The sequence below is a fragment of the Sus scrofa genome, chromosome 1 (assembly GCF_000003025.6).
Source record: "Sus scrofa isolate TJ Tabasco breed Duroc chromosome 1, Sscrofa11.1, whole genome shotgun sequence".
Classification (NCBI taxonomy): domain Eukaryota; kingdom Metazoa; phylum Chordata; class Mammalia; order Artiodactyla; family Suidae; genus Sus; species Sus scrofa.
Window position 1 is genome coordinate 129129018 of NC_010443.5, and position 18232 is coordinate 129147249.

The 18232-nt window shown below is 40.9% G+C and overlaps 2 protein-coding genes across 9 annotated transcripts in view; both read left to right on the forward strand.

Moving 5' to 3' along the window:
* The window catches only part of TMEM87A (transmembrane protein 87A), a 43781-nt gene extending 30630 nt beyond the window's left edge, over nucleotides 1–13151 (forward strand). For both annotated transcript variants that reach the window (XM_005659710.3, XM_001929220.5), the window contains exons 14-20: nucleotides 467–525; nucleotides 1263–1366; nucleotides 9088–9161; nucleotides 10041–10102; nucleotides 10760–10815; nucleotides 11602–11632; nucleotides 11891–13151. In XM_005659710.3, coding sequence (XP_005659767.1) covers nucleotides 467–525; nucleotides 1263–1366; nucleotides 9088–9161; nucleotides 10041–10102; nucleotides 10760–10815; nucleotides 11602–11632; nucleotides 11891–11932 — 428 coding nt within the window. In that variant the 3' untranslated portion in view covers nucleotides 11933–13151. The remainder of the gene's footprint in view (nucleotides 1–466; nucleotides 526–1262; nucleotides 1367–9087; nucleotides 9162–10040; nucleotides 10103–10759; nucleotides 10816–11601; nucleotides 11633–11890) is intronic.
* VPS39 (VPS39, HOPS complex subunit) overlaps nucleotides 15321–18232 on the forward strand; it is a 54423-nt gene continuing 51511 nt past the window's right edge. For 6 of the 7 annotated variants that reach the window (XM_013993126.2, XM_013993128.2, XM_013993127.2 and 3 more), the window contains exon 1: nucleotides 15321–15541. In XM_013993126.2, the coding sequence (XP_013848580.2) occupies nucleotides 15469–15541 (73 nt within the window). In that variant the 5' untranslated portion in view covers nucleotides 15321–15468. The remainder of the gene's footprint in view (nucleotides 15542–18232) is intronic. The other variant, XM_021097287.1, reaches the window with a different exon arrangement.

An 18232-nucleotide genomic window follows, 5' to 3' on the forward strand; every position in this document is an offset into this window, starting at 1 on the left:
GCATTAGGTAGAACATAGCCAGAGTAGGCTTATTTCCGGCCTTTTGGCCCTTGTACCAGGAATAGTGAGGTCTAGCCTGTGATTAGAACCAACAAATTGTGTTTGTCTTATAGTCATTTTATCAACCTTTTTTTCCATCTGACCAGCTAAAGAAAAATTAGCATTACTGTGCTAAGGATAAAGGAAGGGAAAAAGTCTGTTATTGATAATGCTGGGAAAAGTCTTATTTCCAGTATCTTCTTTTCCAATTCTCAGGGTTACTGAAGTAATCAGATAGTAAACAAAACTATTATTTAAGTACAGTAGTTAAGTAAATCTGTATTGAATAAATATGTTAAAAACCAGAAAAGTGAATGTGATGTTTGGGGGTTAGGGATGTGTGTGATTCCACTTAACCAGAATTGGAGAATGTAATTGGGGATGTAAAGCAACATTTACGCTGATCTGGTTTTTTAATTCCTCTTAGCATCTATCGTGTTTATCATCTGGACCACCATGAAGTTCAGGATAGTGACTTGTCAGTCGGTGAGTTACAAACACATGGATTTATGAAGAGTATACAGTTTGTTATACACAATGATGATGATGATGATGATAGTAAGGTTTGCACCTTATAAAAAATTAGATTTGAGGATTAGAATGCATCTCTTCTGAGTATTCTGCATTACTGTGGTGCTTGGTATGGTAGGTTTGTTGTGTTTTGTTTGGGGGAGAGAGGGTCTAACTATACTAGTAGCTCGAGAGAATTTTATAAGTGATAACCATGGTCTGTCATAACCCAGTCTTGCCTTAACTAAAAATTCTCAATCAAGAGTCCTAAACATTAAGTATGTGTGAATAATGCCAGTCTGAGTAAAAGCCATGTCCTTAAGATCTGAGCACAAAGACTGTGGCCATTAGCACTTCTTTGGAGGCATCTTAGGCTCTATTTTGGTAAAACTAAATAAATGAAAATTACAAAAAATAACCTGATGTTACTTTCTCTTGCCAAGTTATAAAAACCCTTCCCTAAAGGTTTTCAGAGCTCTAATGAAGCATTGACAAGTGCTCTACTCAGTACCTTTTCTTTCACAGTAGTGAACAGTACAAGGAAAGAAATTAGGTTCATTTACTTTCTATCCCAAGCACTTGGCACAGTGCTTATTAGCACATAGCAAGCCCTTAGTAAATATAAATTGAATGACTAAATAGTTTTCGTTCTATTTCAGAGGCTTTAAGGGGTAAGATAATGCATAAAAGTATTTTTTTCCCCCTTTTGGTAGGATTGGCGGGAGCTGTGGGTAGACGATGCCATCTGGCGGTTGCTATTCTCTATGATCCTCTTTGTCATCATGGTTCTGTGGCGACCATCTGCAAACAACCAGAGGTTTTTGATACTTTTTATTCATGTTGTTAACCATTGAATAGCCATGTCATCAATTTAGTGTTGTGACAGTGTCAGGGGTATGTCATACAATGGAAATAATACTCATTGGGCCTGAAATCAGGAGAGTTGGGTTCATGTCTCAGCTCTCCTATTAAATTGATTTTTGGCATGCTGCCTGTTTTCACCTCTCTGGGCCTTTCTTTCATCTTCATATATGGGGGAATTGATACCTATTGATGTGAGGTCCCTTTCAGTTCTGACATCTTCTGTTAATGTAAGTATTTTTATGGGTAAATAAGGGAGGTGGATAGTTATGTGACAGTTGTAATGAAAGTCTCACCTAACTAGCATCCAAAAGGAAAGAACAATTTCTGTAGTTAGAAGCTCAGCTTACTTTGTTACAATAGAGAGGGTAAAATGAAAACTTAAGTGACTGACTGTGAATTTGCTTTGTTTGCTTTGTTCCTATAGGAAAATCTCAGTTATTTAGGAATTGGCTGTGTTTATTTTGTGACTAGCCATGCCTTTGTTTCCCTTTTTTTCCCCTCTCTTCTTGTGCATTTAGACAGTTAAGGGCTTATATTATGCAACTACACCAAGAAAGGAAAGGATGAGATGCTATAACTAAGGGTTTGGTGACCCTTCTTTACATTGATCAATATATTTATTTTTTGTAGATAGACTTCTCATAGATTTATTCCAGTGTCATATTATAGGCACACACATATATATATATCTCCTCTTTCTATATAATCTATATCCTCTTTCCTTCCCCACAAAACTCACAAAAGGAAGCCTTCCAACATTGCCATTAGGCTTTCCTGGAGCCATCTCACAACAGCTCAAGGAAAATAGCTGCCCTTAGACTCTGGGGTCTTTGAAGTTGAGGCATTCCTAAGACCCAAGTGGAGGAAAGAAGAAAGGAAACAACTGCAGTGTGACAGGATTCTAGGATGAAAGTGCACAGTGACTCCTTGAAGGGCAGGCTGGCTCCTAGAACTCTTAGGGTGGGAATAAAAGTGGGAGCCCTATGGCTCTTCAGATGCTGCCCAAAGCCTGTGGCTCTACCCCCTCCTTTAATGAGGCAGCACAGGGACCATGGGCTCAGCCAACTGCCCCATTGGTGGTAATCTGGGTCAGACTGAAATCTGCTACCTTCGTCTTCCCACGCACCAGGCGGGGCCCACTGCTCCGTCACCTCTGGCAGCTGTTTCCCAGCCTTTTCTGCCCCCTCCCTCTACATCAAGCTGTTCATCTTCTGCTTACTTGCTAGTATATCTGTACATAAAATTTTTTCCTTTCTTCAATCTTTTTTTTTTTTTTTTTAATGGCTGCACCCACAGCATATGGGAAGTTCCCAGGCCAGGGATTGAACCCATGCCTCCAAAGTGACCTGAGTTGCTTCATATGGATCCTTAACCCACTATGCCATGATGGGAACTCACCTTTCTTCAGTCTTTTAAAAATTGTTTTGCTTTACCTCCCCTTTTCCTTTCTCCTTTTCTTCTAAAACATTGTGCTCACTGCCTGTAATTCCCATGTCAATAGCCTAATCTGATTAGGCTGTTCCACATTTTATTCCTTGTTCAAATATGGAATCTTCTTTTACTCACTCAACAGTGCATTGTGGAAATACTTTCCAAGACAACTGGCTTAAATTAAACTCATCTATTTTCATGGATGACAGTATATTACATGGCACAGCTGTAATAAAGTTAATTAACTTGCTTCCCTATTTATGGGTATTTGGACTATTTCCAGCTCAAGTGTTTCAGAGTCCCCAAGACCACCAATATGTTTAAAAGGATTCGTGGGAGTTCTCATTGTGGCTCAGCAGAAACGAACCTGACTAGTATCCATGAGGATGTGGGTTCAATCCCTAGCTCTGCTCAGTAGGTTGAGGATCTGGCATTGCCATGAACTGTGGTGCAGGCTGGCAGCTACAGCTCTGATTTGACCCCTAGCCTGGGAACTTCCATATGCTGCACCTGTGGCCCTAAAAAAAAAAAGACTCATGGGACTCAGCATATAGTTGTGAGTAAGTACTTAGATCCAAGGTTTATTACAGTAAAATGGTGAGATTAGCAAGGAGAAAGGACACAGGTAGAGTATGGAAAAATCTGTGTTTTCTTTTTGTCTTTTGTTTTTCTAGGGCCATACCCATGGCATATGAAGGTTCCCTGGCTAGGGGTAGAATTGGAGCTGCAGCTGCTGGCCTATGCCACAGACACAGCAATATGGGATCCGAGCCATATCTGCGACCTACACCAAAGCTATGGCAACGCTGGATCCTTAACTCACTGATCAAGGCCAAGGATCGAACCTGCAACCTCATGGTTACTAGTCAGGTTCATTAACCATTGAGCCATGACAGGAACTTCCTTGTTTTCTGAATGTTCTTTTCCTCCTCTAAGGAAGTACATCAAGTATGCTTCTTTTCCCAGCAGCAAAAAATACTCAGGGAAGCCAGAGACTTAGCACTCAGGTTATTATGGGGGGGCTGGTCGCATAAACACACTCTACCTAATATACGGTAAAATTCCAGATCCCCAGAAGCAAAGCAAATTTTATTATAAATTGCATATTCAGTCTAGGCACAGTGATATACCCTTAATCATTTAGGGACCAGATCAAGTGCCAAGTTCCTGGACATCAGCCATGGGGCATCCTTTTATGTAGGCCCTTCTTAAGGCCTACTCTGTTAACTCTTATACTTAGGGGTATTAAAAATAGGAATAAGTGGAGATCCGTAATGATCTAGTGGTTAAGGATTCAGCATTGTCATTGCTGTGGCTCAGGTTCTGTCCCTGGCCTGGAAACTTCTGCATGCTGTGGGTGGGCCAAAAAAATAGGAATAAGCTACAAGAATATATTAAATATCCTTGCACATGTTACTGAACCAAACTTGGGTCCATTTGCCCATGTACAATAAGGCCAGTCTACTGGCACTGGATTGTGGTGAAGTGCCAGAGTCCCGCTCCAGCGGGTCCAGGGCCTCCTGAAGGAGGGGCAGCGTCGGCGAAGGAATGGACACAGACCCAGCGTTTGTGTGGGGCTGCTCGTTTATTGATTGAATCGACCAAGCTTATATACAATTTTTATTTCTTCTTAGCATGCGTCATACATCTGGTGATATTTTTTAACTTTCCAATCCACCAACTATATCCTCATGATTTGCATATCAAGGGGATATTCACAATGGTTTTTTTTCTTGTTCTTTCCACTTGACTTCTCAGTATTTAATATACTTATAACTATGACCTAATTCTTATGGAACAGAAAGAGAAGGCTTGTTAACTATAGAAATCTCTTTGTTTAGCTCTATTTTTCATTAGCAAAGTTATATAGTATCAAAGGTTTCTAAAGAAGATCTTTTTAGTCTTTGTGGTTAGATCAAAAGGGCAGATCACAATAGAAATAGAGGCCGTGACATCTCCACTCTTTGGGGTAGAGCTAATAGACCTGACATATCAGTTCACAATTGGCTGGCCTTTTGCAGCAGCCCCATATTTTCCTAACTTGTTTTTAGTTGCTAGGTATAAACTGTACCAGCTTTCCTCGTGTCAATGCCCAGTGCCTACTGTATTTATCAACTATTCCCTGGTAGGGAAAACAACTTCACACATAGGGGTTAAATGGCCCATGTCTTGGCCTATTGTCAAACCTAAACATATTGTTCTCACAGTAGCACTGGTAATCAGAAAGCATTCTATTGGGGACTTTCTTAGAAAGGGGCAGTCCCCAAAGTGGAAAGGGGGATAGAGAAAGGGGGAATTGTAGGGACTTTAGGGATTTCTTGCAGCTTCTGAGAAAGCACTAATCCCTGACGTTTACCCTCTCCTGGGTCTTTTTCTTGGAATCTTTTATTAAGCTGTAATTCCCCAGCTCCCAAAGTTTGCATTGGCAGTATGACTGAACAGAGAAGAAGCAGCAGGACTGTCGCTTTCCCAGACTTGCCATGCAGTCTGGGGTCATCAGTCTCCTTGACCATATCAGAAGGCAGACTTTCATGAACGGCTCCCAGCAGTGAAGGAAAGCATAGTGGTTATTGCAGGGCTCCAAGCAAGGAGTCCAGGCTTGCTTAAAAAAACCTGAACTTGGAGTTCCTTAAGTGGTGTAGTGCCATCTGTGGTGTCTCTGCAGTGCCAGGGTGCAGGTTCGATCCCCACCTAGCACAGTGGATTAGAGCATCTGGCATTAATGCAGCTGTGGTGTAGGTTGCAGCTGTAGCTTGGATCTGATCCCTGGCCCAGAAACTCCATATACAGTGGGGCACCCAAGAAAGAAAGAAAGGAAAAAAGCAAACTGAAAACAAAAACTTCTTAATTACTCTTGGTTTTCAGAAAGATTTTAAAAGACAGAGTCACATGGGGTGGTCTAGGGTTCATGATCAGCTCCTGGACATTCTTCTGATTGGTTGGTGGTGAGGTAATCTGGAGTCAACACTGTTAGCCCTCTGATTCCAAACCATTTGGGGTCTATGTTTGTGGCAGCATACAGTTAACTTCTATCTGCTGGGGATTTCAGGCTCTGCAAAACAGCTCAAAGGACATGGCTCAGAATATTATCTATAGCTCTTGAAGGGGAACTAAAGGTCCTTGACTTTGTTTAATTGCTGAACATATTTTGTCTTGCTTGACTATTCTCTCTCTCTCTTTTTAAGGGCTGTACCTGGCAGCATATGGAAGTTCCCAGACTAGGGATGGAATTAGAGCTACTGCTGCCAGTCTACACCATAGCCACAGCAATGCCAGATCGGAGCCGAGTCTGCAGCCTACACCACAGCTCACAGCAATGGCAGTTCCTTAACCTACTGAGCGAGGCCAGGGATTGCACCCTGCATCCTTATGGATTCTAGTTGGGTTCGTTACCACTGAGCCACAGCAGGAACTCCCTTGACTACTCTCATTTTTCTGGTTAAATTTATTCTTTGGAATTCTGGGAAGGTCTTGGAGGCTAAAGTTTTTCTTTGTAGGAAAGACAGGCAGAGGACCTGGAGGATCTGTTTTGGGAAGGCCCCATGGAGTCCTGGCTAAGCTACATGCATTTATTCTTACACACTCCAATACTTCCATGCCCCATTTTTTTCTCATTGTGCTTATTATCATCTAAAATCTATATATTTAATATTTACTATCTCCCTTCTCTCCCCAGCCCCCACCCCCCAAACCAGATGTAAGTTCCATGGGGGCAAAGAACTATTCCTGGCTACATGGAGTTAGCCACCCTGCAAAATCTGAGGGAATGGTCCCCATAAGACTGTTCTTACCTCTGACCCCCAGTTGCAAGTCTAGCTGAGATTTGATAATTCACCAGAAGAACTCATAGAACCCACTGATCACGGTTATGTTCATATCTAGGGCTTATTACAGAAAAAGGTTAAAAATTAAAGTCAGCCAAGAGGAGGAGTTCCTGTCATGGCTCAGTGGAAACAAATCTGACTAGCATCCATGAGGACACAGGTTCGATCCCTGGCCTCACTCAGCAGGTTAAGGATATGGAGTTGCCATGAGCTGTGGTGCAGGTTGCAGACACGGCTGGAAGCTGGCGTTGCTGTGGCAGCTCCAATTCGACCCCTAGCCTGGGAACCTCCATGTGCTGCAGATGCAGTCCTACAGGGGGGAAAAAAAAACCAAGGAAAGAGACTTACAGTGCAGAGCTCAGCAGAGGTCCAAATGCAGCATGTCAAGTTGTCTGCTCCCTGTGGAGTTACAGTGTTTCATCTTCCAGGTTGCAGTGTACCAGGGAAACTCACCCGAGCCTTTGGTGTCCAGAGATTTTTATTGGGGCTGGATCACCTACTGCCTGTGTGGCTGACCTTCAGTCTCCAGTTGCTTCAGTTGCTAATTCCTCTGGAGATCGGAAGTGATGCCATAGAGACCTCATCACAAGTCATGCTCTTAGACTGTCTTGTGGCCAAAGCCCAAGTGGGTGACCAAAGATACTCCCCATCAGACAGGACATGCCAGGGGCAGAGATTACCTCCCAGTATTTGAGAACAAAGGCCAGACCTCTCCTTGGGTATATAAGGTTAAATTTTCAGTACACAGTGGCACAATACCAGATGCTCAGTACATATTAGCCAGTGGACTTGGGATTGCTGGGTTAAAAGATATATGTATTTGCAAATTTTGTTTTTATGTATTTATTTCTTGCTTTTTAGGGCCGCACATGCTGGCTGCATGCACTATATATGGAGGTTCCCAGGCTAGGGTTCAAATAAGAGCTATAGCTGCCAGCCTGCACCACAGCCACAGCAACATCAGATGCAAGCTGTGTCTGTGACGTATACCACAGCTCATGGCAACGCTGGATCCTTAACCCACTGAGCAAGGCCAGGGATCGAACTCGCAACCTCATGGTTCCTGGTTGGATTCATTTCTGCTGTGCCATGACGGGAACTCTGAGTCTTTGCTCTTTAAAAAAAAAAAAAAAATTGGCTTGTTTAATTTTAGGAAACCCTTATCAGATTTTGATTGGATTTTAATTGAGTTTAATGGATTAATGAGGGAAATTATATATCTTTTTGATAACCTTATCTTTGAGTGTGATATCTCTCCATTTTTCAGTCCTTTCAGTGCTTCAGTTCTGTAACTTTAAGTGTGTTTTGAAAATTTTGTGGCTCTTATGGATGCAACCTCTTTTAAAAAAATAGTTAAGGCTTTTCCACTTAAGGTAGGAATACTTTTGTTTTTGTTTATCATATCCATCAGCCCTCCTAAGTTATCTTGTTCTAATAATTTCTAGATTTTCTCATTAGATTGGTTATTATCTCCAATTAGTAATCTTCTTGTCTCTTTCTGACTCTTGTGTTTGCTAGGCCTTCCTGTATAATATTGAATAGAGGAAATGAGAGTGGGCCTCTTTATCTTATTCTGACTTTAAAATAAGTGCATCTCAAGCATCACATTGACTTTTATATTTACTGTAATTTTTGTTAATTACCTTTTAAAAGGTTTTAGGTATTCCCTATTAAGAGTTTTTCTTATCAGGTAAGGGAGATTTTAAAACAAGGTAGAATGAAAATAATAGGCAGCAGTAAAATGGAAAAAAATAGGCAGCAGTATGAGTTCAAAGCCAAAGCATTCTGAGAATTACCTCTCCTCCAGCTGTTTTGCTGAATCTCTTGCAAATTGTGAAGGAAAGAAAACTGAAATATACCAGATTGGGCCCTCCCTCATCTTCTCAGCTCCCCACTTGGAAATGGCGATCTTCAATTACTTCGGGCACACAAGACCAAGCTCTCCATCTTATAACTACCAATTTGAAGGCTGAAATTTTGAATTACATGAGAATTTGCTTACCCCTGTGTGATACATATGCTTATAAACGAACATTTATTGAATGATTATTGTCATTCTGAGCACTCTACTTGAATTAACGTACCTGCTTTTTACACAACACCTTTATGAGTAATGTTCTATTATTATCCCCATCTACAGATGAGGAACCTGGGGCACAGAGGAAATAAGCAACTTGTCTAAAATCACAAGTAGTCTGTGGCTGAGCCTGCACTCGTAAATATCATACTGTCTTGCTTCTCTTGCCAGTGTAGGCAATCAAGAGCTTTATGATGGGGAAGAATTATGTTATTATTCATTGAACTGATTTTTGAATGGCTATAGTTGAGGTTTCATAATTTGTCCTGTTAAATCCAGATAGTGGAGTAGTTTTTTTAGTTTTCTGATTTTTTTCTTTCTGTTTTACCTTTGTTCTGTTAGGTTTGCCTTTTCACCATTGTCTGAGGAAGAGGAGGAGGATGAACAAAAAGAACCAATGCTGAAAGAAAGCTTTGGTAATGATAAAATTCAGCTTTTATTTGTGCTCTGTTCTTTTCTGGTTTTTAGAAATGAAGTATAACATTTAGATTATCAAAATCAAGAGACTTTTTTTTTTTTTTTTTGCCTTTTAGGGCTGCACCTGCGGCATATGGAGGTTCCCAGGCTAGGGGTCGAATCGGAGCTGTAGCCGCCGGCCCATGCCAGAGCCATAGCAACAACAGATCCGAGCCATATCTTCGATCTACACCACAGCTCACGGCAATGCCGGATCCTTAACCCACTGAGCAAGGCCAGGGATTGAACCCGCAACCTCATCGTTCCTAGTCGGATTCGTTTCCCCTGTGCCACGACAGGAGCTCCAAGAGACTTTGATATAAAGTACATTGTTTATCGTTTTATAACATGTTGTTCTTCAGTTTGGTATGTGGTTAAATTAGTGGGAAGTGAAAGTAAGGGTATGGATCTTTAGTTGAAACCATGGTAAGTTCGATAAATAATGGTACATTATATATCTAGCTTAGGAGTTCCCACTGTAGTACAGTGGGTTAAAAATCTGGCGTCATTCTGGTGACACTGGTTCAGTTCCTGGCCCAGCATGGTGGGTTAAGGATCTGATATTGCAGCAGCTGTGGTGTAGATCAGAGCTGAGGCAAGGATTCCGTCCCTGGCCCAGGAACCTCCATATGCCAAGGGTGCAGCTAAATAAGTAAATAAATAAATATCCAGTTTACTTGCTGGAGATGAGCTGAAAACCTAACTTTGAACTTCTCAGCACAGATATAAAGATGGAGAAAGCTATCTTTAGTATAAATTTAGTGTCAATAAATCTTTGAATACATTTTTGCTGGTCTCCTGATGGAGTTAACCAATCTATTTTTTTTTGTCTTCTGTAGAAGGAATGAAAATGAGAAGTACCAAACAAGAACCAAATGGAAATAGTAAAGTAAACAAAGCAGTAAGTGTGACTTTTCTTTTTCCTCTGTCCTCTAGCCCTTGGTGGAGCTCAGCAGTTATGTACAGGCCTTCATGATTTTTTTCACCTATGCTGAATTAGGCTTACTTTATAAAACTCTTAATGTATTTACATAACAGTTTAAAAAATAAGACACAGCAAGAGATTCTGTCTAGGACCTAGTATCTTTAACTAGATGGTTTACTATTATGTCCTGAAAAGGTTCTAGACCAGTCTCATGATTCTTTTTAATGGTTTTCATCAATGAAATCATAGCCCCATTAATAACCTAACGTGATCTTCTTTGTAGTAAAGATCAAGATTTTTTTCAGTCAGCCTTTTTTTTCTCTTAAGAACTATGCATTCACTATGCCTTTAAAAGGGTTTTATAATTTATCTCAGTTTTAAGGAGCAGAGCTTACATGAAGCAGAACTCTAGGTAATAGACTCTTGAGAAGAAAGCCTTTAAGGATGTGAGATATTTTATATTTTGGTTATATGGTTTTTTAATTACATTATTTGACTTCTCTGTTAGCAGTCCCGTTTCATGATTATACTCCTTCAGAATGACAAAAGATTAAATTGTGACCTCTTTAAATCCTTACTTGAGATGTATTTTTTGGTGCATTTTAGTAACTTCTGGCATTAATATATTCTCAGCAGGAAGATGATTTAAAGTGGGTAGAAGAGAATGTTCCTTCATCTGTGACAGATGTGTAAGTATTTGAATCATTACCTTAATGACCATAGCCTTTTTCAAAGTCAGTGTTACTCTTATTATTTTAAATGAATGAACGGAAGAACATACTAATAGGAATGCTTGTAGTTAACTCTAGAAGTCAAAGATTAAATTCCTTGAAATAATTTTAAAAATATTAAAAAGACATTAAAAAATAATTAAAGACTAGGACTGATATACAAGTAAAAGTAATATATCTTATTCATTTAGATGACATTTCTGCTCTGAAAAATTTAGCTATAGATCTTCCTAAAATCAGATAATCCTTTTGAAATTTCCAAGTTCCTTCCCACTCCTGTAGGGTTTTTTTTTTTTTTTTGTATCTTTAGGACTGCTCCCATGGCATATGGAGGTCCAGGCTAGGGGTCGAATCAGAGCTATAGCCGCTGGCTTACACCAGAGGCACTGCAATGCTGAATCCAAGCCGCCTCTGACCTACACCACAGCTCATGGCAATGCCGAATCCTTAACCCACTGAGCAAGGCCAGGGATCGAACCAGCAACCTCAACGGATTTGTTTCTGCTGAGCCACAACGGAAACTCCTCCATGCCTTTAATTTTAATTAAACATTGGTCCTATTAAAGTCCATATAGTTCTAGTAAGTATGAGTCTTATTTTTTTGTATTTGCTTTTTCTTTTTCTGAAATGGAATGCAAATCTTAGATAATTATAAAAACTTTAAATGCACTCATTATTTTCTTGTCCTTTATGAACCATTTATGGCTATATTTTACATCATTCAGTTTGTTTTTGTCTCTGCAGAGCACTTCCAGCCCTTCTGGATTCAGATGAGGTTAGTAATCAAACTATTTGCAGTTTGATATCCAGTAGCCTAGAAATTTCCATTCATTTAAATCTTGCGTAGGGCCTGGACATCTTTGTGTTTCAGAATCTTCATAGATGGTTAAGAACCATTGCTGTAAATATTTAATGAACTTAAGTACTTACAGAAAATGTGTGAGATCATCTTTGTAAAAGATATTTGGAATGTAGACCATTTGAATTAATACACATAGAATAAACCTTCTTCCCCCGACCCCTGCCCCCCCAGGAACGAATGATCACGCACTTCGAAAGGTCCAAAATGGAGTAGGAATGGGAAGATTCGCAGTTGAAGATGGCTAGTGACTGGGAAGAGATCAGCTTCTGTGTCAGTCTCTGCACTGCTCCGTGGGATTAAAGGAGGCAATGACATCCTGATCTGTTCCTTGATCTTTGTGCATTGGAGCTGGCGAAAGGTCTTGCAACAAGGAGAGCATTCTATTGAAAACAAGTTCATAGGATGAGAAAAACTTACAAGTTTTTTATTTGCAGCATTGATGCCCCTTTCTCTTCCTTACCCTGACGTGGATGTTTATGCAACTTTTATATATGTTGTTCCTGAACCTCCTATAATGTTTAAATTGTTTAATCTGTCACACTAAAAAGTTTAACATCTCCTAAAGAACTACGACATCAATGCCATAATATGTAATATCCAGGAGCAACTGCCTGTAATTTTTATTTATTTAGGGAGTTAAATAGGTGATGGGGAAAATTGTTAATTATTTTTGCATTTCCTGGGAAGCCAAGGTTAAATCTTGCAGGCGTAGTTTTGAGAAAAAAAAAGAATCCTTTTGTGTTAAGGAGCCACGGTTCTATCAATGATTAAAAGAACAAAAAAAAAAAAAAAAAAGAGAGAGACTGTTACAGTATAATTAAGATCATTTGAAAAGCGAAATCAAGTGCAATTTTGTTTACAAATGGTGTATATTGAAGATTTTTCTATTTCAGATGTACTTTAGAGAGAAATATTAGCTTAACTCTTTTGACATCTGCTATTGTGACACATCCCATTGCTGGCAATGTGGTGCACACTCCAGAACTTTTAACTACTGTTTTGTAAGCCTCCAAGGACGGCATTGCGGGAGTTCTAGGCAGTGCTTTGTTTGCTTTCATGCCTTTCACTGGGTGTTGCACTAGATGCAGAGAGGCAGTCCATCTTAAGTGCATGTGAGTGAGCACCCTGCTAAAGGGATTACAGTGCTTCAGAAGCGGGAGCTAATATAAAAGAAACAGGTCCTTCTGGCTTAAACAATTTTTTCTGCATGAAATAGTGTGGAGGCCCTGGACTGCTGCTCATTGTTTAGGATCAACTGTTCTTGTATTGGTGTTGGTTCAGCGGTTGTTTATAAGAAACATCACAAGGTGATGGGATTCATTTGAAGCACTATATTTGTTTGAATGGTTTTGTCCAGTTTTGCCTTCCCAAGATTTTTGTTCTGCATAGAAAGTTCATACCACTTTTTAATATTAAAAAAATTTTAACAAAATTGATAGATTTTCTCACTTTTTTTCCTAAAGACCCTTCTTTCTCCCAAACTCTCTTGTAGAATTTCCCTTCCATGGTTTTTATTTTATTCATTTATTTATTTATTTGCTTTTTGGGGCCAAACCCATGGCATATGGAAGTTCCCAGGCTAGGGATCCAATTGCGGCTCTAGCCACTGGCCTACACCACAGCCACAGCAACACAAGATCCGAGCTGCGTCTGCAACCTATACCATAGCTCACAGCAATGCTGGATCCTTGACCCACTGAGTGAAGCCAGGGATTGAACCTGCTAGTCAGATTTGTTAACTCCTGAGTCACGATGGGAACTCCCCTTCCATGGTTTTCATAGTTGTCTTATTTTCTGTTCAAACCGGTGACCACACAACCACAATCTTCACTAACTCATACTATAGTGAAAGTGTTAACATTTATGTAACATTTCTCTATAACTGTTTGGTATGGTGATTAACAGCAACAACAACAAAAATCATCTAGGCAGTATATCTAAAGAACAATACGAAGAACTGACTCTAGTCTCAGGTTGACCCACTAGTAGAAGGTTGGTATTACTGCCAATTGCTTTTCTTTTCCCACGGTGAAACTTAGCAAGTGAGTAATAGTCATAATGCATCAAGATAGTTGGTCAATTTTTAGGCTGGCTAGATGTTGACTTGAGACTAGGTAAACAAAAATAAAAACCTATTGTGTTAAGCAGGAGTGTATAGTACAAATTCTATAGTCTGGGACCTGATAATTCTGCTTTCTTTTATGGCTTCTTGTGTTACTAGGATTGGCTACAGTGCATCAGTTCTTAGAATTGGTTCAGAAAGAATTTATAGCATCATATTGACCTGTTACTTTAAAGTTTACATTGCTATTTTGGTCTTGGTCCTTGGATCTGGAACTTCCAGCACAGCAAAGTATTAGGCTTTCTAGCACAGCAGCTGGTAATTCTAAGTTTTCAAGATGTTCAGTTTCTATAGTGAAAACCAGCCACAACACAAAGTTTTAACAGTTTTTATGTTTACTACCTGAAAATATTTGATTATCCGAAACAGCATTTGGTAAAGATGGGACAATATTCCTAATTTTCATATGAAGAAACTGACACTGTATAAAAATAAAGTGACCAAGGGTGTTTTTGTTTTGGGTTTTTTTGTTTTTACAGCTCCTATCATGGACTCACTCTTTTTCTTTTATATTTTGCTTTAAGCCAAATGCTTACGTTTATGACATAGCTGTTTTTTTGTGGGTAAACTGCCAGATGACAGATCATTCTTGCATTTGTTCTCAAACTTTAACCTTCATGGATTCACCTTGGGTACTTATTAAATAATAGGCTGCTGGACACCGCCTCCTCGCCCCTACTCCAGTTTTTGAGAATGAGACTGCCTTTCTAACAAGTTCGCAGTTGAAGCTGATGCTGCTGGTCTAGGGACCACACTTTTAGAACAATCTTTAAAATATATGGGTAAAGTACTTAAACTATTTGGGCTTATAAGGTAATATTAAAACTACCAATTACTGGGTGCTTAGAGTGTCAGGCATTGCTAATCGCTCAAAAGGCTAGGAGGTATGCAAACTACCATCATTTTGCAGAAAAGAAAACTAAGGTTTCTGGAGATTAAGTTTCTTTCTTTCTTTTTTTTTTTTTAAGGGCTGCAGTTGGAGCATATGAAAGTTACCAGCTAGGGGTTGAATTGGCGCTGTAGCTGCCAGCCTATCCCACAGCCACAGCAATGCCAGATCTCAGTAGCATTTGCAACCTACAGCCCAGCTCACCACAAGGCCAGATCCTTAACCTACTGAGCCAGTCCAGGGCTGGAACCTGCATCCTCATGGATCCTAGTTGGATTCATTCATCGCTGAGCCAAGAAGGGAACTCCCATGGAGATTAAGTTTCTTAAACATTACAGCTACTTAGCTAATTTCCTAAATGGCAGATCTCCCATCTAGGTCTGATAACCAAAGCCTGAATTTTTCACCATAGTATGCTGCCTTATACATTTCTAATATTAAGATCCTCTTTCCTCCTCGTTAAGTCCATGGCTAACTCAGGCTCCACAATGGAGAAGCTTGTTCCTGAGTGAAAAAGGACGCAGATACCAGGGCATTCCTCGAGTTTGCACCGGAAGCCGGGGAGGAAGGGGCGGGGCTTCAACTGCGGAAGGGGAGGGCTTCACTCTACAGGAAGTCCGGTGTTGATGATGGCTCTGTTGTCTACGGGCCAGTAACAGGGGTCCTGTCTCTTCTCTTGGCCTCGTTCCGACCCCGAACAGTGCGGGTGAGACCGCGGAGGCGATTTCGCTCGCCGCCATGCACGACGCCTTCGAGCCGGTTCCGATCCTAGAAAAACTGCCTCTGCAAATTGACTGTCTGGCTGCCTGGGGTGAGCCAAGGGGTCAGCGCCGGACCTTTCACGAGGCTAGGGAAGTGGACGGGCGACTGGCTGTGTGGACTCCGGTCTGACGCCGTCCGAGAGGGGCCTGGGTTAGGGGGAGGGCAAAGCACTGTTGACGAGGGTCGTGGAGCTATTTGGGTGGTCGCCGGGGATCCACGTATTTTAGGGACGTTCACATGCTCTTGCTCTCGGTATAGGGTTGGAGGTGGAGGTTTCCTTATTGATTGTACTCAGCTTTGGCTCATTTCGATCCCTAAGAAGTCTTTAATTGGGGAGGACAAAGCAGTGGGAAGTTCTCCGCCTGCCATGGGCTTGAACTTGTCCGGATTTTTGTGTTTTCCAGGTGAAAGACAACATTGTTTTGTGGTTTTTTTTTGGTTTTAGTGGCGGTTTTTTGCATTGAATAAGTTAACACGTATGCCTTTTTCCCCTAGTGATCACTCATCGCTTAGTTTACATTCCTGTAGCTAACTTACTACTCTCCACTCTTAATCTAACCAAGTGGTTGATTGCTTTAGTGTCAAAGTGCCCAGGTTATCCAACCCTTGTGGGTTCCAGGATGTCATGAAATCTAACCCACAAAAGCTTGCATGATCCTCTTGGAATTGGCCAGTGCAGAAAGCAGGGTCAGCATCTTTTCACTTGCAATGCTCCAGAATTTCAATTGATTTCTGAAATAAACCTTGACTCTTGACTATGAACTTTATGCTCCTATCTATGAGTGTTTGTGTCTGATAACCGAAGACCAAAGAGAAGGAACTTCCATCTTTCCTGTTAATGTATAGATAGATCCTAGAAATCAAGGGCCATAAAAAGGTGGCTCAGAATCCTTAAATCTTATGCTAAGCTAGGTACCTGTGGATGGGTCTGGTGGAATCTTGGTGGTAGCCGCATCCTATTCATTATCTATAGGCAGTGCCACCCAGTCAGAGTTCTCATATCCTCTTCAGTAAGGTGCTTTTACCACATTTTGCTAATATGTGCCCTCTTGCCTTTAGCAGCCCTGGGCCTCTTTTTTTTTTTTAATTTATTTTATTGAATATATTTGATTTACGATGTTGTGATAATTTCTGCTGTACAGCAAAGTAATTCAGTTATGCATACACACACACACATTCTTTTTCATATTCTTTTCCATTATGGTTTATCAGGTTCTCTATACTATACAGTAGGACCTTACTGTTTAGCCCTGGGCCTCTTGAAAGTCACACCTCTACAGCAAACTGTCCTAGCTGTTTGGGTTAGGAGAGAATCCTGCTTCCTCCAGTTTTTTCAAGAAAACCTCAGAGTTCCTATTGTGGCTCAGCAGTAACAAACTTGACTAGTATCCATGAGGGCGTGGATTTGATTCCTGGCCTTGCTCAGTGGGTCAGGGAAATGGCATTGCCATGAACTAGGGTGAAAGTTGCAGATGCAGCTCTGATCTGGTGTTGGCTGTGGCTGTGGCATAGGCCAACAGCTGCAACTCTGATTTGACCCCTAGCCTGGGAACTTCCACATGAAGCGGCTGCCGCCCTAAAAAGACAAAAACACAAACAAAACAATAAAAAACCCATCTCATTTTCAGTTATTAAATGCTCTCAGTAAAAGTTAAAAATAAATAGAAGAGAAAAAAAGAAATTGAAAAAATTAAAGACCTGACACTCAGCACAAAGAAGCTCATTCTCCTGTCTCATCGTCAAGTATGTGTTAAGTACCTGCATGGACCAGTCTCTATGCTAGGGACTGGAAGACAAGGATGAATAAGAAACAGTGCCAGTGCTTCCAAGACACACAGTGGCAGACAAATATGAACAGATTACAAGATAAATGATTCTAGAGACATATGCTGCCTAATATGGGAAGATGGAGGGTGGGATATTCTATTCAGACTAGGATGTAAAAAAGATGGATGCAGGGAGTGCCATGTGGCTCAGTGGATTAAGGATCCACTATTGTCACTGCAGTGGCTTGGGTCGCTGCTGTGGCATGGGTTTGATTCCTGGCTGGAGAACTTCTGCATGTTGCAGGTTCAGTCAAAAAAATAAATAAGGAGTTCCCGTCGTGGGGCAGTGGTTAATGAATCCAGCTAGGAACCATGAAGTTGCTGGTTCGATCCCTGCCCTTGCTCAGTGTGTTAACAGTCCGGCATTGCCATGAGCTGTGGTGTAGGTTGCAGACGCGGCTTGGATCTGGCGTTGCTGTGGCTCTGGCCTAGGCGTAGGCTGGCAGCTATAGCTCCAGTTAGACCCCTAGCTTGGGAACTTCCATATGCTGCAGGAGCGGTCCAAGAAATGGCAAAAAGACAAAAAAATAAAAAAAAATAAAAAAATAAAAAAAATAAATAAATAGAAAAAAAATAAAGAGGATGGATGCAGCAGCTTACCACACTTTACTTAGCTTGTCAGAATCCTTGACTTTGATACCCTGTGAGACTAGTAGGACACATGCTTCAGTCTCACCAACTCCACTTTGTCACAGTAAAGATTCCCTGTACTTGTGCTTTCTGAAAACACAGTTTTGAAATTGTAGATAGCTTTTGGTCTTGATCTCCAGTCTACAGGAGAAATGCCCATTGCCTACCAGGATGCTGTGGTAGGTTTTGGGCTACCCCTTCAGCATCTTCATTTGGATATCTGGTAGCATGGGCCAGCACAGTTGTTGATGTCAAAACATGCCTGTCCTCCTGTATCCCACATC